This window comes from Talpa europaea, assembly GCF_964194135.1.
Source record: "Talpa europaea genome assembly, chromosome: 16".
Lineage (NCBI taxonomy): Eukaryota > Metazoa > Chordata > Mammalia > Eulipotyphla > Talpidae > Talpa > Talpa europaea.
This window is the reverse complement of record NC_140084.1, coordinates 44,696,957-44,723,783: the sequence shown is the minus strand read 5'-3', so window position 1 is coordinate 44,723,783 and position 26,827 is coordinate 44,696,957. Positions and strand designations below refer to the sequence as shown.

General features: G+C 59.1%; 3 protein-coding genes across 3 annotated transcripts in view; 1 reads left to right on the top strand and 2 right to left on the bottom strand.

Moving 5' to 3' along the window:
• Positions 1 to 12,144, bottom strand: part of PPP1R37 (protein phosphatase 1 regulatory subunit 37) — a gene marked incomplete at both ends in the record, with an annotated part of 33,560 nt that extends 21,416 nt beyond the window's left edge. Inside the window, one exon of the mRNA XM_084256802.1 lies at positions 11,943 to 12,144. Coding sequence (XP_084112928.1) covers positions 11,943 to 12,144 — 202 coding nt within the window. The remainder of the gene's footprint in view (positions 1 to 11,942) is intronic.
• A 1,943-nt stretch (positions 12,145 to 14,087) lies between these two features.
• GEMIN7 (gem nuclear organelle associated protein 7) lies at positions 14,088 to 20,914 on the bottom strand. Its single transcript, XM_084257922.1, has 2 exons — positions 20,909 to 20,914; positions 14,088 to 14,719 (listed from the first exon to the last, which is right to left on the bottom strand). Exon 2 carries the CDS (start codon positions 14,709 to 14,711, stop codon positions 14,319 to 14,321), a length of 393 nt encoding a protein of 130 aa, XP_084114048.1. The 5' UTR covers positions 14,712 to 14,719; positions 20,909 to 20,914; the 3' UTR covers positions 14,088 to 14,318.
• A 2,284-nt stretch (positions 20,915 to 23,198) lies between these two features.
• Positions 23,199 to 26,612, top strand: ZNF296 (zinc finger protein 296; the record flags this gene model as incomplete). The annotated part of the gene is made up of 3 exons (XM_084257473.1): positions 23,199 to 23,490; positions 23,715 to 23,864; positions 25,630 to 26,612. The coding sequence occupies 3 exons, from the start codon at positions 23,199 to 23,201 to the stop codon at positions 26,601 to 26,603; spliced, it is 1,416 nt and encodes a 471-aa protein (XP_084113599.1). The 3' UTR covers positions 26,604 to 26,612.
• Positions 26,613 to 26,827: the final 215 nt, after the last annotated feature.

The following is a 26,827-nucleotide window of genomic DNA, read 5'->3' as shown; positions in this document are numbered from 1 at the left end:
AAGCTGCGGGCAGCCTTGCAACCCAGCGCTCAACCGCTGCACCACCAGGGGAGGCCCTAAAGTGCTTCTTTTTAAGGAGGAAAGGGGTCTCCTGCCCCACCTCCCTACGGTTCCAGCAAGACAAACGATACACGAAGAGAAGCATATCTGCACAATGAAATTCCAGAGTCGGTCCTCTTCAACATAGGCGTCCTAACAAAAAGTCCCAAGACAAAAATGGGCAAAAGGCTTCATGAAGAAGCAATTCCTGAAGTATGTAATGTGGTAACAATCAACAGGTTAACTCCTAGTCAAAGGAGCACTCCTCAAGACGAGACGCCATCTTAGCGTCGAGACACACAACTGCATTCACACGCTCACTCAAAAAAATCCACCGGTACAGCGGGGCTAGGACAACCAAGTTCGTCCCTCAAGGCCGCCAGTCCTGGCACAGGGGCACAACCCGCTGGAAAGGTTCTTACCCCCTGACCCGGTAAAAAGCACCTTCTAAGAATCTCTTCTGAGAAAGCTCCCCGAGGTGAACAGAAAGATTGATGAGGAGGATGAACACCGATGCATTATTCATGCGCTGGAGCTGGACAGGACCTACATGCTCAGCAATGCGGAAAGGCCAGGACACATCACGCGGCCCGACCGTGCACCTTCCTCGCGATGTTCAAAAAAAGGGGGAAAGTGAAAACGCAGGCTGTTCAACCACGCACACAGCACCCCCCCACTTTATTTTCTCTCTCTGCGGGGTACCTGGCCAGAGAGGAGACGGGAAGGAAACGCTCCGCATTTCACGCTGAAGACACCCCAGAGGGTGCACATCGTTTCTCTCGTTGGATGTTGTGTCTCGGATGCATGCAGGACGCTCACAGCTCCGTGATCAAAAGACCAGCAATTCAATTTTAAAATGGGCAGAGGATGTGCCAAGACATTTCTCCCATGATGGACAAGTGCCCAATAAGCACCTGAGAAGATGCTCCGCATCATCACCCCCGGAGGACACAAATCAAAATGAGATGCCACCGCGCGCGTGCTCTGGGCCATGTGAGTCACAAGGAGGGGCCGTCACAAGTGTCTCTGCTGGCTGCGGAGCCGTCGGAACCCCTGCACGTGGGGGAGGGCTGTCGAGTGAGCGGTCGCCAGGGAGACCAAACGGTGACACCAAGTCACGGAGAGACCTGGCAATTCCACGCCTAGAGAAGTGAAAACACGCATCCGCGCGCCCCCCTGCAGAGGAACAGCCACAGCAGCGATCCTCGTGAGAGCCGGAAGGTGGAAACAACGCAAACGCACATCTCTGGGTGCAAAATGTGGCCCGTCCAGAAAAGGGAACATTACTCAGCAATAAAAAGGAAGGACGTACGGATACATGCACCGCGACGTGGGGGAGCTCTGACAACGATGCTGAGTGAGAGAAGCACACGCGAAAGGTCACACGCTGCACGACTGCAAACACAGGAAATGTCCAGGAGCCAGAGGAACAGCAGAGCGCTGTGGCGGAGGAGGGCGGTGTGAGGATTTGGGGTTGAAAAATGGAAAACCAATAAACCGTGCATGATGCATGGATGCAATGTATGTGAATTATATCTCAGCAGAGCTGCTTTTTAACAAATGTTCCAGATGGTGAGATTAACAAGTCGTTTTATTTTCTTCTTTTTTTTTTAAACTAGAGAACATGGCTTACTTTTACAGTCAGAAGAGAGTGAAGGTAGTGACATGTTCCTTAGTAACAACCATCAGCATCCGGGGTGACTGCACCTCCTGGGAGTGGGCGGGAGAAAAGTGAGGTCCGTGCAAGGCAGGTGCACTCAGCTTCGGTGGGCTGGGCCAGACAGGGTCAGGCTGGGCTCCACGGTGATTCACACGCACAGAGCAGCTGCTCTGCCTGGAGACCGAGACAGCCTTAACCCTGCCCTCCTGGAGCTCACCAACCCGTGGGGTACAGACCGATCTCCCCACAGGGACAACGCAGAGTGTGCAGGGTTGGGACAGGGGTACAAAAGCTCAGCACCGCAGACTTTGAGGTCTGACCCCAGCCCTGCAAGGAAGAAGGCTCCCTAGGGGAACAGGGTACTTTCACTGTCAGCAAAGTGGGGAGAACTGGGCTGGGAAGTGAGGCCCCCGAGCCGGGGAAGGAAGGGGGTTACAGAACAAGGGGTGAGAAGGAGGAAGGGTGAGAAGGGACCAAGGCTTGAGCTGGGTGCCGGCCGCTGGGTGCCGCTGACATCCTCCACCTCCTCAGATCTGCCACAAAGGTGGGACAGCAGATCCGTTACTAGAGCCTCCCCTCTCTTGGCTCCACCCCACAAAGGAGAGGAAGTCTGGGGACCACTCAGTTCCCTAAGCGGTGGGTGTGGCCTATGCAGAGCAATGGGGAAACACCTGCAGGGAGGAAAGAGTGCAAACAGCCTCTTGCCGCACAGAGAGGGCAGTGCCTTGGCCTACGATGCACAGCAAGTCAAGGGCCTGCTCCACCAGCCGGCTAGCTCCGGGTCTGCAAGATGTAGGAGGTGGGCGCCGGAGCACACCTGGTGTCACACTTGCTTCTCGGAGTCCGGGTGGTGTGAGGGCAGTGCCACCCCGGTCACAGGGAGGGCGAGTGGCAAGGGTCAGCTTTTTGGTGGGTGTGAAAGGTAGCAGTGGGGAGCAAGTCATAAAGTGAGATTTGCAGTAGGACGTCCACGCCTCTAGATTAGAGAGGGGACCGGAAAGAGGCCTCCACGGGCGCATGGTCGAGCGAGTGGAAGGACATTCCTGGGTTAGTGAGGAAGGACTGAACACGCGGAAGCCTCAACAAATGATCCACCAAAGGACACCTGCCTTTCCCCACTGTTTGGGCCCCAGCCCTGGGCACTTCTTAGCAGACCCACTCTGCCCGGAGTCCCTAGGGTGCCTGGGTGTGTTCAGTGTTTCACCCCCTCCTGGGAGCCAGACGGGACAAGATGCAGTCCCTCCCGGAGCTTCTGGGCCCAGTGGGGGGAGATGGACCCAAAACAAACCATAACAGTGTGAGCAGGTGTCATGGGAACCTGGCAGAGTACAGCAGAACCCTGCAGGGGATTAGGGAGGGCCTCTTGGAGGAGGCGACATCGGAGCCAGAGCTGGAGAAGGAGTTGGCAAGGTCGGAGGTGGGGCACGGACATCCACTTGGGAGGGGCCTCCCCCCAGCTCAGGGGTGGGGACTGATCTCGGAGGCTTTTTGGAAAGAGCGCAGTGGATGAGGACCGTGACTTCTGGTTTGGAACTCGGCTCGGCTCGTCCCCTCGGGAGCTGCGTGGCCATGCCGCTCCCCGGGCCCTTGGCTTTCCCCTCCTGGGTGCTGTGACGCCTCAGTGCAGGAAAAGCGCTGAGACCTGCTGGGGGCTCCATAAAGCTGGCCGCTCACCTCCAGGCTGGTCACCGGAAGGATGCTGCCCGGCAGGCTCACTTCCTGGTGACTGCCAGCGGCGCCCCTCCTGCCCCTCCTCCTTTGTGCGCTGAGACACCCCGTGGATTCAGCTGTGAAGGTGCTTTGCTTTGCAGAAAGGGGAGGGTGCACAGAGCACGAGCAGCTCTCCCACCAACGCTGACGCTGACGGCAGCTGGCGGGAGACTAGGACTGTGGAGACTCGGGGTGGGTGTGAAGTGGCACACGAATCTGACCCCAGCGGGGGCCCCTGCAAGAGGAGCCCACCCACCCACGCGGGGAGGACATCCCAACTGGGATTCAACAGGGCCCTCACAGAGCAGCAGCCGGCAGGGCTCCCCGCCGGGCTCCAGCTTCTGCTGGGAAGGGAGCAGGCAGCGGGCGAGTCACACGGAGCAGGAGGCTGTCAGCAGACACTCCCCAAGCATCACCCCACCCCCAGCCCGAGAGTAAGGAAGGGGGCATGGATCTCCATCCACCTCCATCTGCTTCCAGTCCACTCCTCTGCGAGCCCGTCAAGGGCCAGGGACCGTGAAGGATTCTGGGGACCCGGCGGGGAGCCTTCATCGGGCGACCCCAACACACGATGATTCTGTTACCGCTTTGGCACCGAGCCTGAGACCCCGCCCAGCACCAGGGAGCCTCCACCTCTCCCACACAAACTGAAACCAGACTGCCCACCGGGGCTCAGCCGCGCAGGGGTTGCCCCTGATCTCAGCTGCCAAAGGCGCCAGGGGCCATCCTGACAAGAGCAGCAGGGGCCAGCGTGGGCAGAGGTGCTGCTTTCTCCCCAGATGTGGATTTGGGGTGCTCCCCTGGTTGCCAAGGCCCTTGGGCTGACTCCTCCCTGAGCCCAAAGGCCCTACATAGACTCCTCGTCCACCAAAAGGGCTTCACGAAGGGGGAGGGAGGTTTCGGGAAGCGCCCTCAGTGCTGCCACTGCTGAAGTCACCCCCCTGAACTCTCGCAGAGGGGACAGGCGGGAGGAGGAGCCACGGCTGTCTGGACACAAGGAGCGGCCCCGGTCAACTGCACCAAGCCCCAGCGATAGCCAGTCACTTTCCAAGCCTGGAGTAAGCTCAGTCCCCATCAAATGGGGATTCCGCCGCAGAAGCTGAGGGTGGAGGCGGACTGGCACCAGTGGGCTCCAAAGCCCAAGCCCCTGGCTGCCCTCGGGTTACCACCACTTCACAGACACAACTCCACAGCCCACTGGGGTTCCGTCGCCTCCTCCTATAGGAAACCCCGGGGTCAGATGTGAGCAGGAATTCAGAACTTCCTGGATTTTAGAGGAGTGACAGGCTACTCCTCTGACAGAGTAAGACCCCAGCAGGATTTGGGGCAGTTCATAGAACTTCCGGACCTGGGGAGAGTGGGATCTACAGGGCCCGGGAAGGTGAAGGTCCTTGCTGAGGCCGCTTGGGGCAGGCGGTACAAGCCACCAAGTGCACATTCCACACGCCACCCACCCCAGGGCAGGTGGGTGCCCCGGGAAGGAGCCCAGAGATGCAAGGAGAGCCGCGAGGGGAAAGCTGTCGCCTCAGAGGGTGTTGCAGTGGCAGTGGGAAAAACTTCTGGGGAAGGGGGAGGTTCAAAAATTACATGAATAGGGCCTCCCTGGTGGCGCAAGGGGTTAAGCACCGCACTATGAAGCAATCCGCAGTCTCTGCAGCAAGAGTTCGATCCCCGGCCAGGGAGCAACCCACACGGTGTAGCAGACCTCTCCTGTCTCGCCCGCTGCTCCCCTCAGCAGTGTATTTCAGTCAGTCTGCCTGTTCTGCTCCCCACTCTGTCTCTGGTGAATCCTCTCACCCCCACATATCTGGCCTGTACCCCAGCTCTTGTATGCATAAATAAATATATCTTTAAAAAAATTACATGAATAAATCAATGAAGTCAAATGTCAGCGATTAGCCAGTTCGGGGTAACTAAAAGTCAAGAGCCTACGTCAGCCCATGACCACCCCCTGATCTCTCCGCCTCAATCTCACCCCCTCCACCCTCCGCCCCCACCAGATTCTGTTAAAAAGCCCAGGCATGCTCCTTGAACACCTCTGCACCTCCCCACCGCCCTCACCTCTGGCCCTCCTGCCGCCTCCCCGGCTAAGTCTGCCTTCCGTCTGCGCCCCTGATGCGCCACACTCACCCTCTCAGGCCGACCCTCTGCACAGACCTCCGGCTAACTCCTGTGACTCTCTAGGCCTCAGAGGCCTTTCTCCAGGCAGCTTTGGCCTGCCCGCCCGACCTTATACCCCACCCCCTCCCCCGTCTGCGCTCACCTTGGAGCTCTTCCTGATCAGAGTCCTGGGAAGCCTGGTTTGATGAGTCGTTTACATGTGTCTCCCTCGCTCAGCCACTCAGCTGAGGCCTCCACCCAGGCAGGGGTTGGGTCTAGCTTCTTCCCTCACCCTTGACTCCTGCCAGGACCACGTCACGCTGAACAAATGCCCAGTCACGAGGCCACCGAGTCACTCCAACAGGGGGTACTGAGCACCCACCACATCACCATCGCTAGGGAGCACGGGAAGAACTCGGGTCAAGGATCAGAAGGGACGATGCTGAGGGGAGAGGGGCCGCACGGGCCTGCCAGGCCTCTGAGCGTCTACTGGGCCAGGTCCTTTACTTGGCCTGTTTCTCACTCCTGTTGGAGCCTGCGAGGCCGGAGCTGTCAACTGAAAGCAGCAACTTGCCAGACAGAGCTCATGAAACCAGCACGCGGGATGCGCGCACACGGGAGCCTGCCCGGCTGGGTTTGAATCCCAGCTGGACCAGTGACTGGCTGGGTGGCCTCTGGTTAGTGACCTCACCTCTCTGGGGCTCCACCCCCTCACTTACAAGTTGGCAAGACCAGCACCTACCTCCTGAGGCAGCCGCGAGACCAAACTGAAATGATACACAGAGACGGTCTGGCTGGTGGGGCAGGGCCTGGAAGACTTGAGTGGTGACTCGGAAGAGCCTGTGAAGAGTCGGGGGTCTCTGCCCAGGACCCTCGGGCTCCTGCGGCAGCTGCCTTCCCAACTTCAATTTCTGCAGCGACCTCAAGTCAGACATTTCCACGCTCAGCTAACAATTTGCTCCTCAGCAAGTCGACGAGTTCCCCAGCAGCCTCGAGCCGCGGTCTGGAAGGCAGCGGGGACGGAGCTGAAGAAGCCTGTGCAGGACAGCCGCGGTGGCCGCTGGGGAGCCTGGCGCAAACAGACTCCTGGCCCCCGCTCCAAGCAGCCCAGGGCATCTGGCTGCTCGTCCTAATACCGCCAGCAGCACCAGGAGAGACCGCAGAGCACGCACTGCGCCCCCGGAGCACGCACGCCCACCTGCCCGCGCTGCGCCGACTGAGCACTAGCTTTGCCTGCTCCTTCTGGGGGTTCACCACAGAGGACGATCTATGTGCCCACAGATTTCTGAGGAAGCGCCCCCAGCCTGGCACGGACAACATTAACTACACCAGCAGGGTTTTTCCCAAATACCACCACGGGGTGTTGGTGCTGAGGAAAAACCACATTCTTCTGCTCTTCGTGCCGTGCCTGCGGCCTCCTCCGCTCCAGACCGGGCACGGAGGTGACTCGCATACAGTCTCTGCCCTTGAAGAGGGAAACACGATGCGAACACAAATACAGAGGCACAGAGGCGGAGGTGGAAAGTCGGGGTGGGGGGGCAGCCTGCGGGGTCTGGGCGCGCGAAGGGCCTGGTCACTACAGCGCCATCAAGCTGTCCTGTCCGCCCGCGGGGGACTGGGTGGGGGCCGCCCATTCTAGAGGGGCCTGCAGCCTGGAGAGGCTGTGCTAACCCCTGGAATCTAGAACCAGGGTCCTTTCGCTGCCTCAGGCTGGTGGGCCAGGATGAGCTGATTCAATTTTCGCTCAGAGATCGGGCCACTTGCTCGCGGGCATCCAGCTCCTAACGCGGGGTCCAGCTTGGAGCCCGAGGTCTACCCCACACCAGGTCAGGCACGGTCGGGGCACTCATCTGGGGGGAGGAGGCCCCAGGGAAGCAGGATCCAGACCGGGAGAAAGCCCGGAACAAATGCACACAGAGACGTGAAACAGACACCGAGGGGTGGGGGCAGCAAAACGGCAGTGCCAGGGCAACAAGGGAGACGTTGCTGAGCGCTCGCCAGGGGCTGCTGTCGCACTTAAGCCGAGATCACCTATGGGGAGGTACTAGTGTCGGCTGCGTTTTACAGACAGAAAAACTGCAGCCCAGAGAGAACAGTTGCCCAAAGTCACATGGCAAATCACCCAAAGTCACACGGCAGAGTGGTGATGTCGGCAGTAGGAGGAGGCTGGACCCAGAGAAAGCATGGAGGCGCCCTCCAAGACCCCGTTCTCTACTCCCACTTAGACCAGAAAGAGCCTATTCTTTACCTGCGGGCTTCTGTCTGCCACTGACAGGTGCATTTCTACTCGTCAGACCAGTTCTGAGGGCTGCATCTGCAGCACAGGTTTCAGGAGAGCAAACAGGGAGGCGCTCCACTCTCCTTGCTTCCCAGGCAAGAACACCACGGCTACTGCCCCGCCGCCCCCTCCTTCCACCCCCCACTGAAGTCTGGGATCCCCTCACGCTGCAGATACCGCCACCTCACAGGAGTGTTCTCGTGGGCAAAGCTCCCCCTCCAGGACCGACTCTCTGGCTGGAGGTCAGGGAGTGGGGAATGAGTCACTGGCAGAACTGGAGGGCTGGGGAGACAAGCCTCCCGGAGTGTGGATCCCCTTCGCCTGCCTTGCACACCCCTCCTCCCCTCCGCTCCTCCTCGCACAGCAGCGTGCTGCTGAGACTGGGCTGAGCTCAGGTCACCCTGTAGTTGGCCTGCAGATCACGCCTGTCGTTGTACGAGTCTGGTCTTGGCCCTCAGAGCTGGGACCACATGGCCTGCCCCCGCGGATGGGATGGGATGGGGTGCGCCCGCCTGGCCCCTCCTCTACTGGCACCCCCACTGCACACTGCACCCCCCAGGGAGCCTGGAGCACACATGAGTTCAGCCTGACAATACTGAGGCAGCCTGATCCACTCACAGTTTCCACCCTGCCTCCCCCATCCCCGCGTAAGAGCTCGCCATGGGGACCCGCCCCACCAGGTTCTGATGTCGGGGCAGGAATCACTTCACAGATGAGGAAACAAATAAGGCTCAGCAAGAACAAGGGCTTCACGGGAGGCCACAGAGGCCAGTGACCGCTTTCCACTTCCCCGGCTGCCCAGCCCCCTCCGATGACACTCTGATAAGATGGATCTGAGATACGGCCTGGCCTCACCCCTTCCAAATAGCTGCGCACGTGCCCGTCCGTGCTCCTTCAAGCGCTATCGCAGCATGTCCTTGGAAGGGCCACGAACTCGGAGATGAGGGTACAGGGGTGCAGTCTGTGTCCGCTGTGGTGGGGGGAAGGCCACCACCACAAGCAGCGCAGGGCCACACGAGCTGGCCATGCAGGCGTGAGGAAAATAAGCAGCCGTGGCGGCCGTGGGGACGCTGAGAGGGCGCTAGGCCCTTCTGAGCACTGGCTGCGGCCAGAGACCCTCCCACAGTCTCCCGCCTCCAGCTCCTCTGGCCTCCAGCAATGCCCCATTAGGAGATCTCCCGATGCATGACCTCTAGCAGGGCCTGTCCTCAGACAGACACCCCCAAAGGCTCCCACCCAGCTCGACTACTTCTCCACCCCAGGCCTTCTTTACCCCATCAGAGGCGCTGTCAGAGCCCGGCTGAGCTGTCCTCCATGGAGGGCAAGGCTCTGCTGAATGGGCACGCTGCGCTGGGGTCTCCCGATGCCGCGAGCACCGTGTTCTCCCGCCCAGGGGCTTCCTTGCACCTCCCGGCCCAAGTGGGGGTCGGGACATCCTCATTTCTCCCTCTCTCCAAGGGAGGCGCAGTTTCTGCATGACCCTCCCCCAGGGCCGACCCTCCAACTCCTCCTCACCCACTGGCCTGGGGTGGTGTCACCAGCACAGCTCATATGACACCCCCTTTCAGACGCTAAGTCTCCCAGCCCTCCCCCAGGACTGGCTGCCTTGCTGACGGCCCCCGGAGAAGTCCCTCTGGCCTCTCCAACAGGGAGCCCCTGGGCTCGACCGCACAGCATCTCCTCTTCTGTGACCCAGTGGGCCCCCACCTCCCTCAGACCCGGCCAGCGAACAACTCCGCTGGCCTCCCCTGGCAGAGGCGAGCCCCCTGCTCCTCGGCACTTCCGGCCGCCGCATCATGCAGTCCTGCACATTAAACCCATTGCCCAAACTCACCAACTTCACCAATGACGGTTCCCCTGCCCAGGGCCCAAGACCACCCGACTCCTGCACTGCCAACCCAAATCCTCCTCAACCCCTCTCCCCAGCTAGGGCAGACCAACTCCACCAGCAGGGCACGGGAGCCACGTCCGCACCTCGGACCCACCGACTCCTCCCAGGGAGCAAGCCCTGCCCAGTCCTCACCATTCCTCTTCAGCTTCCAGCAGTGAGAGACACCCCCCCCCCCACCCCAGGCAGCACCTCCTTCTCCCCTCACCCAGCCAAACCAAGACCAATCATCAGCAGTGCCCTCAGCTCCTCCCAGCAGGGCTCCAACTGCCCTCTCTCCCCTCCCCTCAAGCTCCCCCACTGCCTCTCCAAGGCAGCCCATGAAAACCACAAACTGAATCTGCTTGGATAACAGCAGCTGCTATTTATGTGGCAGGCACGAAGGAGAACTATCTTACTTAATCCTCGCCGCTACCCCATGGTAGAAATTAGCACCTCCATTTGCAGAGAACGAAACAGGAGGCTCGGAGAGGAAAAACCGCTTACTCAAAGGCAAACAGCTGGCTACACACAGCTGTTCCTCTACTGGGAACCTGCAGGCCCGAAGCTACCCCTTCCTCACGCCATGCCAATCCCATCAGCTCCCCCCACAAATTGACCATCTACCCTCCCTCTTACCCGGTGACCAAACACTGACTGCCATCTCCATCCCGTTCCTGGAAGCCTGGGAAGCAGAAACATCCAGAGCCCCACCCCGCTAGACTGGCCCCTAAAATGACCGACACGAATGGCCAGTTCACAAAGACAGGCCCTGGTTGATGACTTTCCATACCCAACCCCGCTGAGTCCTCTCTCAAGCCCTGTGCCACTTTACCGATGGGAAAACTGAGGCTAAGAGGAGTGAGGCGACTAGTCCAAGGTCGTGATGTGGGTAATGGGAGTCAGGACTGGAACCGGAGCCCCTGCTCTCCACCTCCCTGCTCTGCCTCTCCAGGTCTTTGCCCCTTTCTGCCCTGAACTCGCTGGAGTGGATACCAAGCTGCTGGCAGGGCCCATGCGACTATTCCCTTCCTCGCCACCAAGCCCTCCAACCCCGAAGCGACCACCTATCCCTGGGGCCTACAGCCCAAGGGCTTGCTTGACTCCCAAAGCCAAGAATCTTAAATTACCCATAACTCTTCAACACTCATGGCAGGCTCCCTGTGTGTCCAGCTTCCAGCCACCATGCGTCTCACTGTCACATCAAAGCCACCAAGCTGTCCGCTGCCCACATACTGTGACAGTTCCTCCTCTTTCCCCAGGGAGCTTCTATAAAGCCAGGGTCAGTCTGTCTGATCCCTCTCTTGGCAGGCTCCACCCTAGCAAGACTGACAGACTTGTTCAGGGCAGGGAGAAACTCAACTCCGCTGTCCTTGTATGGGGCCACTCTCCACTTTGCCAGCCCCCGGGGTACACACTCTTGCAGCTGCCTTCCCATTCCAACAATAACCTGACCTTCTCCAGGGGACCGTTCCCCCACACCTCGAGCTCCCAAACTTCATTCTCTCACCATCTTCTACTGACCAGGATCTCTTTGCCAGGGGGAAAAAAAATAAAATCCTTCTAGAGCGGGGCCCCAAAGTTCCTCTGCTCCTAAGAGACTGATAATGTTTCTGCTTCCTCTTTCGGGAGTGCCTTTTCTTCTTCTTAATGCCAACATTTCTAACACCTCCTCTCACCCACCCCGGCAAATGACCACCAGTTCTGCTCCTTTTCTGGGAATTTATCATCAGATCCTTTCCCAATCCCCAGGATTCACTCCTCTCCAGCCACAGTCCAGGTTTATTCCTCTTCCTTCTTTCTGCCAAGAGAGTGAGTGACATGACCACCCCGCTGCCCCAAGTCTTTGCAGATAGCAACCTAACCTTTCTTCCATCCCCACGGGCCCATCAAACTCCTCCAACGGCCCTTTCAGCACCAAGGCTGACCCACTCTCCCGCCCCTAACTGGGCGCTCTCCCCTTCTTTAGGGGAACTATGAACTCGAAGTACCGCCCGCCCCATCTCCCAAGCCACCAAACTTTAACGGCTCGTCGATCTAGTTCCTAAAACGATCACCTTCCTGGGGGGAATGGTGGGGGGAAAGGGTGGGGGGGGCAGTAAACCTGCTACTCTTCTTCCAACGCTACAGCCACCCCCACCCCCAACACCCTCCAGCTCGAAGCCGACGATTGTCTCTCTCAGTCATGATCAGGTGTGACTTGGTGGGTGCCACCTCCGGGCCGGGCGCTGCACTGACTCGGGGTCCCCCTCGACCCTCCTCCGCTCCAGCGCCCCGGCCATAGCTACCGTGTCTCCAAGGGTCTTTGGGCTCCACCGCTCCGGACACGATATCCTCGTCCGAGGGGAACGTGACGCGCTTGGCCGCTCCCTTGAGGCGTCCGTCGGCCGGGGGCGACGTGGGGCTGGGAGACCGGGCCTCGGCGGGGGCCTCCTCGGCATCGCCGTCCGCGCCCGGCCCGGGCGGCGCCTCCTGCGGCGGGATCTCCATCGCCGCCGCGGCCGCCTCCTCACGGGGGCCCCGGGGACATGCCCCGGGCCCCGGACTCGTCTCTCCGGGCCCGCCCGCCGTCCCGGGGCATCGGCTCCGCCGCCGCTTCAGGCGCCGCCTCCGTGCGCTCCCCGGGCCGTCGTAGTCGCAGCCGCCGGCGGCCCGAGCGCGCCTCCCCCGAGCCCCGCGCGCGCCTGATCGTTCGCAGCCGCACTTTCGTGCCGGGCCGCGGCGCCCGCCGTGCGCTGAGAAAAGCAGAAAATCTCTTCGGGCTGCTGGGAGGCGGCGGTGCCGGGCGGCTGGGTGAGGGGAGGGGCCGGCGGCAGGAGGCGTCGCGGCGGAAAGCGACGTGAGCCGCGAATCTGCGGGGCCGGAACGGCAGCGCGCGGGGGGCGGGGCGAGGCGGACGCCGTCGCCCGGAGCAGCGCGCAGGCGCGAACCCGGCCGCCCCCGCCCGCCCCCCGGTGTCTGCCGTGCGGGCGCGCTGCTCACAGGCGTCGCGAGCCGCGGCCGTGGAGGAGGAGGCGGAGCTGGCAGAAATAAAAACGAGGGCTTGGCAGAGCCCGGCCAGCTGATGAGGAGAGAGACAGAGGGATGCGAACTTGGAAGGCGAGGAGCGGGTCGGAGCCGCCCCGGCTGGGGATGCGCGGGGCCCCGCCCGGGGAGGAAGCCGCGCCCCGTGCCCGGGCCGCGCCAGCCTTCCGTTGCGGAGGGCAGTTTCACCGGTCGGGCCCTTTATTCGGATAACGTTGCGAAAGGTGCAGTTTAAGTTCACAGACGAGAATAAACGAGCCCGTTCGGAGCATCACCCCCCTGGTTAAAATAAAAGCCGCGGGAAGGAAGAAAGCGGAGCCGAGGCCCGAAGCGAATCTGCGGCCGGCGGGCGGCGGGGCGGGGGGCGCCCGGCGCCGCGAGCGGTCCCCAGCTCAGGCCACGCCCCCCGCGAGGTCGCGAGGCTCGCTTCGCCTTCCCCTCGGCGCTTTCGCCGAGCCGGGCCCGCCCGCCCCGCCGCCCGGGGGCGGGGCTCAGCCCGAAAGGGGGCGGGGCGGGCCACGTCGTTGCCAAGGCAACCCGGGAGCGAGGCCGCGGCCGGCCGGAGGGGGCGCCGTGAGTGGCGGCGGCGTGGCGAGGCCCTGGGCTGGCCCGAGGACGCCGGCGCCGATCGCCCCGACACTTACTGGAACTCTTCACTTACTTCCTGAACTTCTGGGGCAGAAATTACTTTTTTCAAAGCTAATCTGCTGAAAGACCATTAACCACTGTGCTCAGGGAAGGGAGGGGCACGGGCCGGGCGCTGCACAGCTGGAGCGACATGGAGAAGGCGCGAAGCGTCACCCAAGCCCTTCATCCCCAGCCTTTCTCCTTGGCGCAGCCACACAGGGCCCGACCCCTCCCCGCTTGGGCGGTGAAGCGAATCAGCGGCCACTAGTGGGCGGTCCACACCACCTGGGGACCGGGGCGATGGTGGGGGTGCTAGTGAGCCCCCGGTAACCCCGGGCGAGCCACACCCCTCGCCTTGTTCGACCAGCTGCCCCGCAAAGAACTTGAGACTAAATCTTTCACTTCAGGCCGTCACGTGGCACCGGCCATTCCCACGTGCGGTGGTGCAAACCTCCGCTCTGCACTTTCATCTGAGCTCCTGTTAGGGGGAAAAGGATGTCCCTGTAACACCTCCCAGCCCCTTCCGGGCCCCACTCCACTGGGTTCTGCTCTTGGGTAGCTAAATTTGGCTCTATCCCTACAGGGTACATTAAAAAAAAAAAAAAAGACACAGGAGGTGAATTTTTCTGGATACATTGGCTCTTTGGCGGGAGGGGAGTATTAGGGAGTATCTTCACGGTGGCCATATTTTGCACCTGCTTCAATAAACAACTTTTCACTCTGCAATTTGCACTGCTTTATTCCCTCCCTGCCCCCAGTCTTCAGGAACCACCCATGTTTCTGTTGCTCAGAGTTCTGTGAGGTAGAGCATTCCTTTCCAGGGGAACAAAGACTCCTGAGGTTGGAGAATTTTACTGTGGAGACCCGGGCGGTTCCAAGAAGTCACAGTTGCTTGGAGTTCGTCTCAAAATTCCAAGGGAGGTCCAAATTTTGTGGGGCCCAGAGTTCCAGAACTCAGGAACCTGGGATACTCTGGCTAAGCCTACAGCAGAAAGGTGAACACAACGATGTCGTCAAGGCTTGAAGGTGTACGCAATAATGTCGCTACACCGCAGCAGTGCCTCAGCCTGCACACCTATTGGAGTTTGCAGCTGCGACACGTAGAAGTTGACCACATCCAGGTCGGTGGCTCCAAAGTAAGCAGTCACATGCACCCCCTCGTGCAATGTGAAGCTCACCTGGCGGCCCACCATGGCCAGCAGGCTGCGGAGGTAGCGCTCCCGAAGTGCGGCACGGGCTCGCTGTTCCTGGGATTCCCGAGATTCTTGTGCCACAGAAGACTCTGAAATTTCAGGAATCTGTTTCAGGGGAGCTCTGCGTCCATTGGAGGCAAAGCCTCGGCTGAAGCCATCAGGGCCCCTGGGAAGCCGGAGCACAGGTACAGGAATGGTCAGCGGAGTCTGCATTGTCCTGGCTGTTGGATGAAGAAAAGCAGGGAAATCACTGAGGGAGGACAGAGAACGGAGGCTTTTCTATCGCCTCTCAGCTTAATTTGTTAAAAACCCAATTCCTGATTTCCCCTCCTAAAATTTGTACCAGTCCCCCTTCCCAGGAAGTGGCAGTCATTCATAAGATCCAGGGACTTTTGTCTACTTTTATCCCAGTTTTATTCCCAGTCTCCAACCATACAAATATTTGCTGCAAGAATGAAGCCCAGGCCTCCCTGGTGGCACAGGGGTTAAAGTGTCTCAGCGCTATCAAGCTATCCTTAGCCACTGCAGCATGAGTTTGATCCCCGCCAGGGAGCAACCCACATGGCGCAGCAGACCTCTCCTGTCTCGCCTGCTGCTCCCCTCAGCAGTGTGTTTCAGTCAGTCTGCCTGTTCTGTTCCCCACTCTGTCTCTGGTAAATCCTCTCACCCCCTGCATCTCTGGCCTGTGCCCTAGCTCTTGTATGCATAAATAAATAAATCTTTAAAAAAATTTTGCAACGGTTCATATGTTAACATGACAGTTACAGACACTAACTTTATAGTGTAGAAACCTAGGAACCTAGGGATAACACCTTGGCTCGGGGACAAAAATCAGCATGGCTGATAATGCGGCAACCAGATGTCCTGTCTCCTGATAGGCTAAGCACAGGGCACCACTTCTGTGGTATTCCTGCCCCAAATGGATCACCTGAATCTAATCCTGAAGAGATGCAAATTGAGGAACAGTCCACACACACACACAAAATTAGCCTGGATTTTTTAAAAATTAAGGTCCCAAAAGAGAAAGAGGAGGTGGTGGAATCCTAGCAATTCCCAATCTGACATTCCCTACTCTATCGCTGACATCCGGGTCCAGTCACTCTTAACTGCTGGCGTGGACTGTGGAAGTCAACTCCTCACTTGTGACTCTGGAACTGGATCGTGGTCTAGTTTTCTTATCGGGGGCTGTCCTGGGCACAGGGGTAGGATTTGAGCAGCATCCCTGGCCTCTACCCACTAGATGTCAGTAGTGCCCCCCATCCCGAGATGTGACAACCAAAAAAAAAATGTCTCCTTTGATTAAAGTCTAGGGCCTCCCCAGTGGCGCAGTGGTTAAGCGTTGGGTTGCGAAGCTGCCCGCGGCCTCTGCGGCGCTGGTTCGATCCCTGGCTGCTCCCCGGCCACCGGAGGAGGGTCCCACATGGCGCGCAGACCTCTCCTGCCGCCCGCTGCTCCCCTCAGCAGTGTCCTTCGGTCCTTCTGCCTGCTCTGCTCCCCGCTCTGGCTCTGGTGAATTCTCTCACCCTCCCGCGCTTCTGACTACCCAGTGCATGTATAAACAAAACAAACAAACAAACAAATAAATAAAACATGCCTCTACTAAAAAAAAAAAAAAATGATTAAAGTCTAGAAGGAAAATTACATTTTATAATCCCTCTCCCCAAAAAAAGGTTTCCATAGATTGCCAATGTCCCCTGAGGAATAAAAGATCGCCCCTAGTTGAGAAGCAGTGCGGAGACAGATGCAGGTGGAGAGGCTGTAAACTGAACAAACGAACAGATTCACACCCTGACTGGGATCCAGGGAACCGCCATCAGGGAGGCCCCAAATAACTGTTTTAAAAAAAAATGGCCAGCTGTGGCACAGCTCTGGAGAAACACCTTCAAATCCTTTGTGATTCTATTTGGGGTGTCAATCAGGAGCGCCTCAAAGAGAACGGTTCCACGGGCCCCAGGAAAACAGCAAAAGCTTAGTCAACTACTCCAAATGCAAGGCTGCAGCGTGGGGCTGGACTCTTAGCTGTCCACCTTTTAGTATCTTTTGGATTCAGTACCATGTATTTGTGTAAGTTATTCCAAATAACTTGTAAATCTTCATTTTAAAAAGGGGTGTATTGTAATTCCTCCATGTCCCTTAAAAAAATGTCACCTACACCCCAACCCCTTTCTGTCCCTGTCCCAGACTTTCCCAACACCTCTGTAACTAGCTGTCAAGTCCTACGGATTGGACACCTCCACTGATGACTCAAAACAAATCCTTACAAGCACAAGTCAGCAAATTCCTTCTTGAGGTCCTTCTGGAAAGGACCTAAGAGTAAACAGTTTAGGTTATCGGCCATAGGGTCTGTGTCACAACTCCCCAACTCTGCCACAGTAGCAGGAAAGCAGCCCTGCAACAGGTGAGCAATAAACGTGGCCCTGAGCCAAGATCCTCACCTGGGAGGCCACTGGAATTTGAATTTTAGTGAATTTCACACACCACCAAAGTTTTACTTTTCCAACCACCTAGAAGTATAAAACCCACTCTTAGCTAACAAGGCTGCAACTGGCTACAGCTTACCACCAGGCAGAGGACAGGGGCATAGACTAGGGAGAAGACAGTTCCCAGCCCTCTCAGACTCACTCCAAGCAGGTTCCTGCTACCCTATAAGCAGCCTCCTCCTTTTTCAGACTCCTCATCTGCGAAATGAAGCATAAAAGAAGCCCCCCAAGGGTTGCTGGGCAAAGGAGTTTGGTGATCCCACAGTGTCTTGGACTCTACTTTCTCTCCCACCCACATTCAATCCATCAGTAAACCTTGTCAGCTCCACCTTCAAAATCACATTGAGAGGGCCTCCCTGGTGGCGCAAGGGGCTAAAGCACCGCACTCTGAAGCAATCTGCAGCCTGAGTTCGATCCCCGGCCAGCCAGGGAGCAACCCCATGGTGCAGCAGACCTCTCCTGACTCGCCCACTGCTCCCCTCAGCAGTGTATTTCAGTCTGCCTGTTCTGTTCCCCACCCTGTCTCTTGTGAATCCTCTCACCACCACCCCCCACACCTCTGGCCTATACCCCAGCTCTTGTATGCATAAATAAATAAATTTTTAAAAAATCACATTGAGAATCCAGTGACTTTTGACCTCCCCACTCTGCCCCTTCCTGGGCCCTCACCCCAACATGCTCCCAGCTGCTACCTCCACCCCACAGTCTGGACCCCACTCGAATGCCAGAGGGATCCTCTGAGAACTAAGTCTGATCATAACCCCTCCTCAGTTCAGAGCCCTCCATGGCTGTCCCCTCTCTTGTTGCAAAAGCCAAGTTCCTTAAAATGGCCACAAGACCCTATGCTTTCCCAGACCTCATCTCCCATGCCTCTAGCCTTCCTCACTGTTATTGTTACTTGAATGAGCCAAGTACATTCCTGCCTCAGGGCCTTTGCACTTGCTGTTCTGAGTGCCTGGAATCCTCTTCTAGATGGGAGATATATACATTTCCAGCTGCATGCTCATCTTCCTCCCTTGTTTCTCTCAGGCTGCTGCTGCTCAAATTTCTACCTTTTCAGGGTGGGAAGCAGTAACTCTTTTACTCTGCATCATCTTCTCTTCATAGTCACTTCTGGCAATCTATTTGCTTGCTTACCTACAAGCTGTTTGTCCTCCCACGAAACAGAAGCCTGTGAGAGAAGAGTCGGGTCCTCTATCTTTACAACTCCATTCCCAACCCCACCTAGGACCTGAGAAACAGGAGCAATTCAGTTAAGTGCTGGTTGCAGGAATGTTAAGATTCACCCATCCACATTATCGGCACCCATTATTTGAGTGCCTCCTCTGTGTCCACCCCGTGTTGGGCAGTGCTGGGGACGCAGCTCAGTGAAACAACCCAGCCCTGCCCAGCTGGGCTCACAGTCCAGAGGGTGACAAAGACTCAGCCCAGACAGTGAGGATCCAGAGTGCACCAGGCTGGAATGAAGGAGCCTGGGGGCTTCAAGAAGCCAGAGGGCTTTGAGGAGAGCTGCCTCTGCTGAGAGAGGTCAGTGAAGAGAAGCCATGCAAGTGTCTTTTACTGTCCTGTCCCTTTTCTAATAAACCTGCTCTTTAAAAAAAAAAGACAAAAAAACCCAGAGGGGACACCTGACCAGCCTTGGAGGCAAGAGGTAGTTCCCAGAAAGAGTACTCAGGGAAGATCTCCCTGATAAGGTTACCTGAGTCAAGTCACAGAATTGAGTCCTGACGATGTGGGGAAGACGTATTCCAGTCAAAAAGCACAGTAAATGAAATCTCATGGAAGGGTGACTTTGATGTGGAGCAAGGAGGCCATCGTGGAGGAGGTGGGGGCAGGGGCAGATCACGCAGAGGCCTTGACGGCCCTTGTGAGAACTTTGGGTGAGATGGGAGACAAGGGAACTCTATGCAGGAGTGTCAGGGTCTGACCAGTTTTCACAGGATCCCTCAGTCTGCAGCACTGTGGAGGACAGAGACAAGCAGGAAACCCAGACAGAAGCCACACTAGTCATGAAAGATAAGGGTGGGGCCAGTGAGGTAGAAGAAGTGATCAGATTAGGGTATGTTCTGAAGGCTGAGATGAGAGCTTTCACTATTTACTGATGGTTTCAGGGTATCCGATGAGTCCAGGAGGACTCCCAAGGTTGGGGTGTGTGTGTGTGTGTGTGTGTGTGTATATATATATATATATACACACACATATATAAAGAGCAGGATTATTAGAAAAGGGATAGGATAGCAAAAGACACTTGCATAGACACAAGCGGGCAGGAAGAGCTGCCCCGAAAGGGACAGGTTTGCTGAGAGGCCTGCGTGGTTGCAGGTGGATAGCCCTGAGGAGAGCGGCCACCGCTGAAGGAGGTCAGTGAAGGGAAGCCCTGGCATGGGGCAGGTCACGGGCAGGCAGGGAGGCTGCTGCCCTGCGGAGGGAGAGAGTTGGTGAAAGGAAGCAACTGCATAGTCACAGGTGGGCAGCCAAGTGCTGCCAAGACTCCCTAGGTTTTGGCGATGGCCAGTTAATGGGATTAAAGGATATTGACATTTTCCAGTTAATCAGAAGGTTACTTCTGTGAATGAGATTAAGGGATATACAAGTTTTAGAATTAATGTGTCCACTTCACTCCAAATTTAGTGAGGGTTATTAGTCCCCAGTGTTTACTCCAAGTTTAGTGAGGGTTATTAGTCCCCAGTGTTTTTGCCCAGCCTCGGTTACACTGGAGTGTTTAGGGAGAGAAATACCCGTCTCTAGAGCTAGCACTTAATAAAGGACTGATGGCAATTAAGCCAGCGGCCAAAGAATTATGTTAAATCCCTGTGATACAACAAAATTAAGGGTGGGCCAGTAGGGACTTTTTTGTCCTGGGGGGGGGGGGAGGCAGTGCAATCCCAATTTTCTCGAAGAGGTAACTAAAGCTGGGCTATATCCAATCATCTACTGGTGCAAGCTGTTGCGTGGCAGAAAAAGAAAGCAACACCAGGTTGGGGTGAACGGAGTTGGGCCATCACCCCAGCCCTCTGCAGCCAGCGTGGGGGAGCAGCTGGAGCTTTGGGAGCCAAGGTGTGACCTGATAAGAAACCGGTCAGAGGAAAGGTCACCTAGGGTGTGTCCTGGCAGGCATGATCCATTTTCCTGGTGACCAGGCCCCGGAGTCCTTTATCCTTTCACTCTCCATATCAAGGATTTGTTGCTCAAAGATTCCAGGAAAAATGTCCAGACCCATCCCCCATCACCAGAAAAACGAATTCGACTTATCTAAGAGCCCATCACTCAGGTCAATGGCAGGGGAGAGTCTTTATCCTGGGGGCCTCAGCTGTCCACTTTCAAGAAAACGGGAATGAGCGCTCGGTGGACAAACATTTAGCCCTTCACAGCCGCCAGTTGCTGAGTTATCCGGTAAACAGCGAGGTCCCAGACCTAATTCACCAAGGTGCTGCCAGGTCCACCCACCACCCAGGAGTCCCATCTGGATGCAAATGACTGCAATGGAGCCTCGCGATCGGGTCCGCACCCCAAACACAGACTCCTTCCCCTCCCCTGGCCGGGTCAGCTTTCTCTTGCTTCCACCCTGGCCACCCACCGCTCTCCTTTTCTTATACTAAGTAGGTCCTCCCGGCCCCCAGGCGTCCACTCCCCACCCCGCCCCGGGCGCTGCGGCTGGACTGGCGGCCGCCTCGGGGCTCCCGGCACCCGACCCCAGGCGCGCGCGGCGCGCGCGGGGATGACCGCGGGCCCGGCCGCCGCGGAGCCGAGTCCCCAGAGGGGGCGCAGGGCGCCCGCCCGCGCCTCCCCCGCCCCTCGCCGCGTCCCTCCCGGCCCCCGGGGCCGGAGTCCAGGCCGCGCTTTCCTCCGCTCGGGCAGGCGTCCCCCCGGCGCCTCCGGGGCCAGGGAGCGGCGACGGCGCACGGCCCGGCACCAACGCCCCGCACTCACCGAGGTCCGCGGCGCCGGCGCCCCCACTTCCGCCGGCGCCCCCGCGGCAGAGGCCCGGGCGGGCCGCGAGAGCCGCGGGACCTGCGTTCCGCCCGCGCCGCCGCGCCCCACGTGGTCGCGGGCGGCTCCGGGGTGGCCCAGGCGCGCGCCTCCGGCATCGCTCGCCGGCGGCCCGGCTTAGCCCTGGACCTGACCCCCGGCCTGCGAGGGGGAGCGCCCTGGACGCCCATTTTGCAGGGGAAGAAGTTGAGGCTGAGAGGGCGGGGGACAACCCCCTCCCGCTTAGTCTTTCCACCCTGTTCTCTCCGCGTGCACACCCCACCCCTCCCCTCCAGTCTGCACGCCGCCTCCCCGACCCCAACCTGGAGATCTTGCTCTCAGAAGCCGCGCTTGAAAAAGAAAGCTCGGAGGGTAGTAGCACGGGTGGACCCGGGCGGCCTTCTTGTCTGCCAGCACACCTTGCAGCCGTATTTTGCAAAGGCGGAAACAGAGGCCCTTGCAGGGCTGACCGTCTGGCCTGAGGGCTGCAACACCTTGCTGTTCTGAGCTCCGGCAATTCATTTCTCCCCTCAGGGCACCCTGTGGACCTCTGCTTCCCACTAGATTCCCAAGGCCCAGTGCCTGGCCCCCTGCAAACAGCCATCTAAAGAATGCATAACGGTTCAATACAGTTGTCCCCTGAACCATGAACATGTTCGGGTTCTATTTGTAAACAAGACAGACTGGGCTCCTGCCCATTCAGAAACTACATTCTAGGGGGGCTGGAACGGACAGAATACGCTACACAGAGATCCTTCGCAGCTTGATGAGAGATGTAAAGGGATTATAAAAGGAGGGTAATGTGATAATGGTGGACAGGGTGGGGGGGAGGCTTTTTCAATCGGGTGGTCAGAAAAGGTGACATTGAAGAAGCCACCTCAGCTAACAGATGGGGAAACTGAGGCCCAGGAGGAAACTGGGAACAAGTGGAGGTCATGGAGTGTAAATCGTGAGGCTTTCACAGGGTGGGGCTACTTTAGATATGATGGTCAGGGAGGCCCTCTACTCTCAGGAGGACAATTGGGTTGAGACCTGAATAACAATATGAGGAACCCTCAGGCCTGGAGCAACCCTCCGGAGATTAGCATGTGAAATTAACTCGGTGCTGGGCTGGGGACACTAGGGGGGGGGACTGACCCTGGCCGCTGGGGGGCTTGTATAGAATGAAGGGGGTGGAGAGGGAGGGAGAGGACAGTCAAAAACAGTTCTATATTATGATGTGGTTGGTGCCAGGAAGAAAACTTGTGAGAGTTGGAGGGTGGGGCAGGGTGTTGATGCCACTTCAAACAGTGAGCAGAGAGAATTGCTTTGAGGAGGGAAGTTCAAGGAGGCCCGGGTGGAGGGAGGAAGACAGTTGGCTATTTGGTTTTCACAGCCATGCTAGGTCTAAGAGCAGAGAGAATAATAGCATCGCAACCCTCCTCTGCGCCAACGTTCCCAAGGCTTTGGTGTCAGAAAACCAAGACCTAAAAAGCGGTCCAAACCCTCCTGGGTCTGCCCCCATTTTCTGACCCTGTATTCTAGCACCCCCCTTTGTTATTTCTGATTGCACAGGCTGGCTTCCGGTCACCTCCCTCAGGGCTCAACGCTACCTAGCCCTTCCCCAGCGAGGAAGGAAAATGGAGAGCTCCTAGCCGGGTAATCCCGTCCATTTAAAAGCCGTCCTAGTTTTATTTTGCACTCGCCATCCTAGGAGACATTCCGTATTTTGCATAGTTATCTTGTTAAGAGGCTGAGGCCTCCAACGAGTAAACTGCTTGAGGTCAGCATTGTCCGTTTTGTTCGTTCGGGCGTTCAGTATGTTTGCCCAGTGAATTTTTATTGTAATGCATTTAATGGAGCATTTACTCCATACTATTAGGTGCCTAGTTAGAAACCATTTTCCTGCGGGGAGGGGCGTGGGGGTGGCTCGGGGGAGGGAGCACAGCCCGCGCGACGTTCCCCGGGCCTTGAAACGGGAGCAGAAACTGCTGTTTCCACGCACAGTCGAGTCACGAAGCTCCGGCCCCCGAGCCCCACGCCGGGCACGGCCTCGATCCGATTCGGCCGCCCGCGGGGCCCCCGCGGGGCCGCCCCGTCGCCGCCCCGTCCTCTTCCGCCAGGCCCCGCCCCGGGGGCGGGGCCACGGGCCGGGCCAGCACGTGTAAGAGTTCGCGGCGGGTCGCCGCAGTCACTCACCTGAGAGCCGCGGCCCGAGCGCGCCGGCTCGCGAGTCCTCCGCCCGCCCGCCCGCCCGCCCGGCCCGCGACCCATGTCCCGCCGCAAGGCCGGCTGCACGCCCCGCCGAGTAGACCCGGAGCCCGCGGCCGGCACAGACGACGAGATGGAGATCCCGGACCTCATCATCGAGGTGAAGCCCGAGCCCGAGCCGCGGCCCCTGCAGGCCCGGTGGCTGGGGCCCTTCAACCTGAAGGAAGTGCCCGCGGCGGGGAAGTTCGAGGACGAGCCCCGCCACGCTCTCGGCGTGCTGCCCGGGCTCGGAGCCCCCGGCCCCGGCGTGCGGAGCCAGTGGCTGAGTACGCCACTCACCACGAGCCCTCCGGGTGAGCGCCCCGGCCCCCGGCCCGCCTCCCTCCCTCCTGCCCTCGGGGGGGGGGACCCCCCTCGTCCGCGCCCCCGACCCCAGCCTCCCGCCCCTGCCTTCTTATTTCCCTCTCCCGGGCTGGCCTCCAGCCCCTTTCTGACCTTCGGGTTTCCCCTCGCCCCCGGAACCCCCAGCCCCCATCCTGGCCCCACCCCATGCTCACCACCCGCTTCCTCCCTGCAGACCGCCAGGCCTGGACCGACAAACACCCCGATCTGTTGACCTGCGGCCGCTGCCTGCAGACCTTCCCGTTGGAGGCCATCACTGCTTTCATGGACCACAAGAAGCTGGGCTGTCAGCTCTCCAGAGGCCCCAGCCCCTGCCAGGGCTCAGGTGAGTAAAGGCGGGAGGCGGTCGCCCTTTCAGGTTCAAGGGCCCGGCTTCCTGTGGGAGAAGGGGCTGAGCTGGACAGGCAGGGCAGTGAGCACTACTTCCCCTTTCTCTCTCCCCTTCGGGTGCAGCTTAGGCGTGGCCAGGGCCTGCCCTGTCCTAGGGCTGGGACTAGCGGTGAGGGGGTGGGTGAGGGCGGGGGCTGGGCTGGGAAGGGAAGGAGGGCCGCCCACAGGGTGTGGCCAGCCCCAGAGGACTTAGTCTGGGGATTTGCCTCGCACACAACCCCCCCAATCTGGTTTCACTTCTCCTTCCCTTTGGCCAGAAATAACTGGCCAGGTGGTTGGACCAGGGTGGCAATAGAGGGGGGACCTCTGGGGAGGGCCATGGCCTGGGGGAGGAAGGGCTGTGAAAGGGGGGCCTCGTGGCCACCCCTTCCCATCACTGGATCACCTCTGAGGGAGATGAGTGGTGCCTTGGCTCGCCCCAGGGAAGGGGCCTCTGGCTTCCCTCCCGGATGGAATCTCCCAGCCCGGCATGCTGGGAAACCCCTGGTTGGAGCCAGGTTCTGATGTCTGGGCACCTGGGTTCCTTCTTAGGACGGAATTAAAACCCTTAACAGGGTAGTAGCTTCAAGTGAGCTTTTGGTCAGAGTAAGCTGCGGGGTTCATGCAAACAGAAGATCGCTGCCTCTGCACTCCCGAAGTTTAAGAAATGAATTATATATGCAAGGCTGGGCCAGGGGGAGGATCCTTTGGAGAGAGATGGGAGGGGCAGTGGTTGGAGCGATGGTAGAGTTTGGGTGGGATGGGGGGGGGGCGCCTTTGGGATTATTGTGACCAGACACGAGGAGGCCTTGGAACATACTGGACATCCCAGCACCTGGGACTGCGCCGGTGTTACTGAGGTCTGGTAAGGACCGAGGCTCTCGGTTGCCCTCCATACAAGTTCACACCACCTTACAAAGGGAGGACCCCTAGGGTCCCCCGATTCTAGCTAGTGACCGAGAAGCTGAGGTTCAAAGAGGCTGTTTCTTGCCCAAGGTCACATAGCTAGGGAGCCAGAGAACCAGAATTGAAAGTCCGGTCAGGCTGACCCTCCCCCAAACCACCCCTACCTTGTGATCTTTACCCTGGTCTTGCATCCGTGAAGCCACCCCCACGGCTGTCTAGGATTTGAGAAATAAAAGCAAGTGGATCTAGAAGGGCTAGAGAAAACATAAAATTTGGGGGTTCTCATTTTGGGGCCCATGCTGTGGGAACGAGGTCACCACACCAATGCCTTCTTTAGACCGTGGCCAGCACTCCTAAGGCGGGGAAACGATCGCGCATGGATCCACCAGCATGGGCCCGGCGCGGCACCGTTCCGTCCTCGAGATAGTTTTATTAACAATAATCTGGTTTTGAAAGGCTGCTTCCTACTTCCCAGGTTTCTGGATGAAAATCCCCGCTGCACCCCTTCCAAGCTGTGGAGCCTTGGGGAACGGTCTCGGCCTCAGCCTCAGTTTTCCTGTTGGGGAAATGCAGGGCTCCTCGGTCTTGCAGGGAAGCCGGGAGCGCACGCTGAGGCCCCGACTTCCAAGCACAAAAAGGGAAAGCCTCAGACCACGCCAGCCTTTTCCTTGCTGCTCGCCCGACGGCCCGCCCGCCTCTCCAGACGGCAGCTGCCCGAGGCAGAGCGGCGGGGCTGCCTTCCTGCCTTCCTGCCGCTGCCCCGCTCAGCCACAGAAGGGCCGTCAGCACTAACGCCCACTCTTTCTTCCCTGCAGACGGCGAGGACCTGAAGGCCTTGAGCTGCCTCCGCTGCGGCAGACAGTTCACGGGGGCCTGGAAGCTGCTGCGCCACGCCCAGTGGGACCACGGACTGTCCATCTACCAGACGGAGCCAGAGACCCCGGAGGCCCCGCTGCTGGGCCTGGCAGAGGTGGCTGCGGCTGTGTCAGCCGTGGTGGGGCCAGAAGCCGAGGCCAAGGGCCCCCGGATGAGCAGCCTCAGCCGGCGCAGCCCCACCTGCCCCGTGTGCACGAAGACCCTCAGTTCCTTCAGCAACCTTAAGGTGCACATGCGCTCGCACACCGGGGAGCGGCCGTACGTCTGCGACCAGTGTCCCTACGCCTGCGCCCAGAGCAGCAAGCTCAACCGCCACAAGAAGACCCACCGGCAGCTGCGGCCCCAGAGCCCCTGCCTGGCCGACACCAGCCAGGAGCAGGCCTCCGCGGCGCCCCCAGAGCCGGCCGCCCATGCCGCCGCCCCGGCCAGCACCCTCCCGTGCCCCGGCGGGGAGGGGGCGGGGGCCGCCGCCACCGCAGGTGTCCAGGAACCAGGGGCTCCTGGTGGCGGGGCTCAGGCAGGTCCCGGCGGGGAGGGCTGGGGCGCCGCCACGAAGGAACAGAGAACTGACCCGGCAAAGAGCCAGAAGATGTCGCCCAAGAAGACGCCCAAGTCCGTGGGCAAGAGCCGCGGGCCGGGGGGCAGCTGCGAGTTCTGCGGGAAGCACTTCACCAACAGCAGCAACCTGACGGTGCACCGGCGCTCGCACACCGGCGAGCGGCCCTACACCTGCGAGCTCTGCTCCTACGCCTGCGCCCAGAGCAGCAAGCTGAACCGCCACCGCCGCATGCACGGCCTGGGCCCCGGCAGCACCCGCTTCGAGTGCCCCCACTGCTGTGTGCCCTTCGGCCTGCGCGCCACCCTGGACAAGCACCTGCGGCAGAAGCACCCCGAGGTGGCCGGGGAGGCCTGAGCGGCAGGAGCGCCCTCCCCACGCCGCCCCGGTACCACTGTTATCACTTGTGTTTTGGCCTGTTCCCCCCTGTGCTGTGAGTAAATCCTCCCCTGGTTACACACACGTTTGGACTCTGGCTTTCTTGGGGTGTCTGAGGTGGGGCAGGCGGCTTCCCCTCCTTGGGGTGGACGGCTGGACAGACCGGTTTGGAATGAGGGGGTGAGGGGAAAGGCCAGCCCCCA

Bases quoted from the DNA above. Each gene is read 5' to 3' on its own strand.
- GEMIN7 (XM_084257922.1), bottom strand. From the start codon at position 14,711: ATGCAGACTCCGCTGACCATTCCTGTACCTGTGCTCCGGCTTCCCAGG.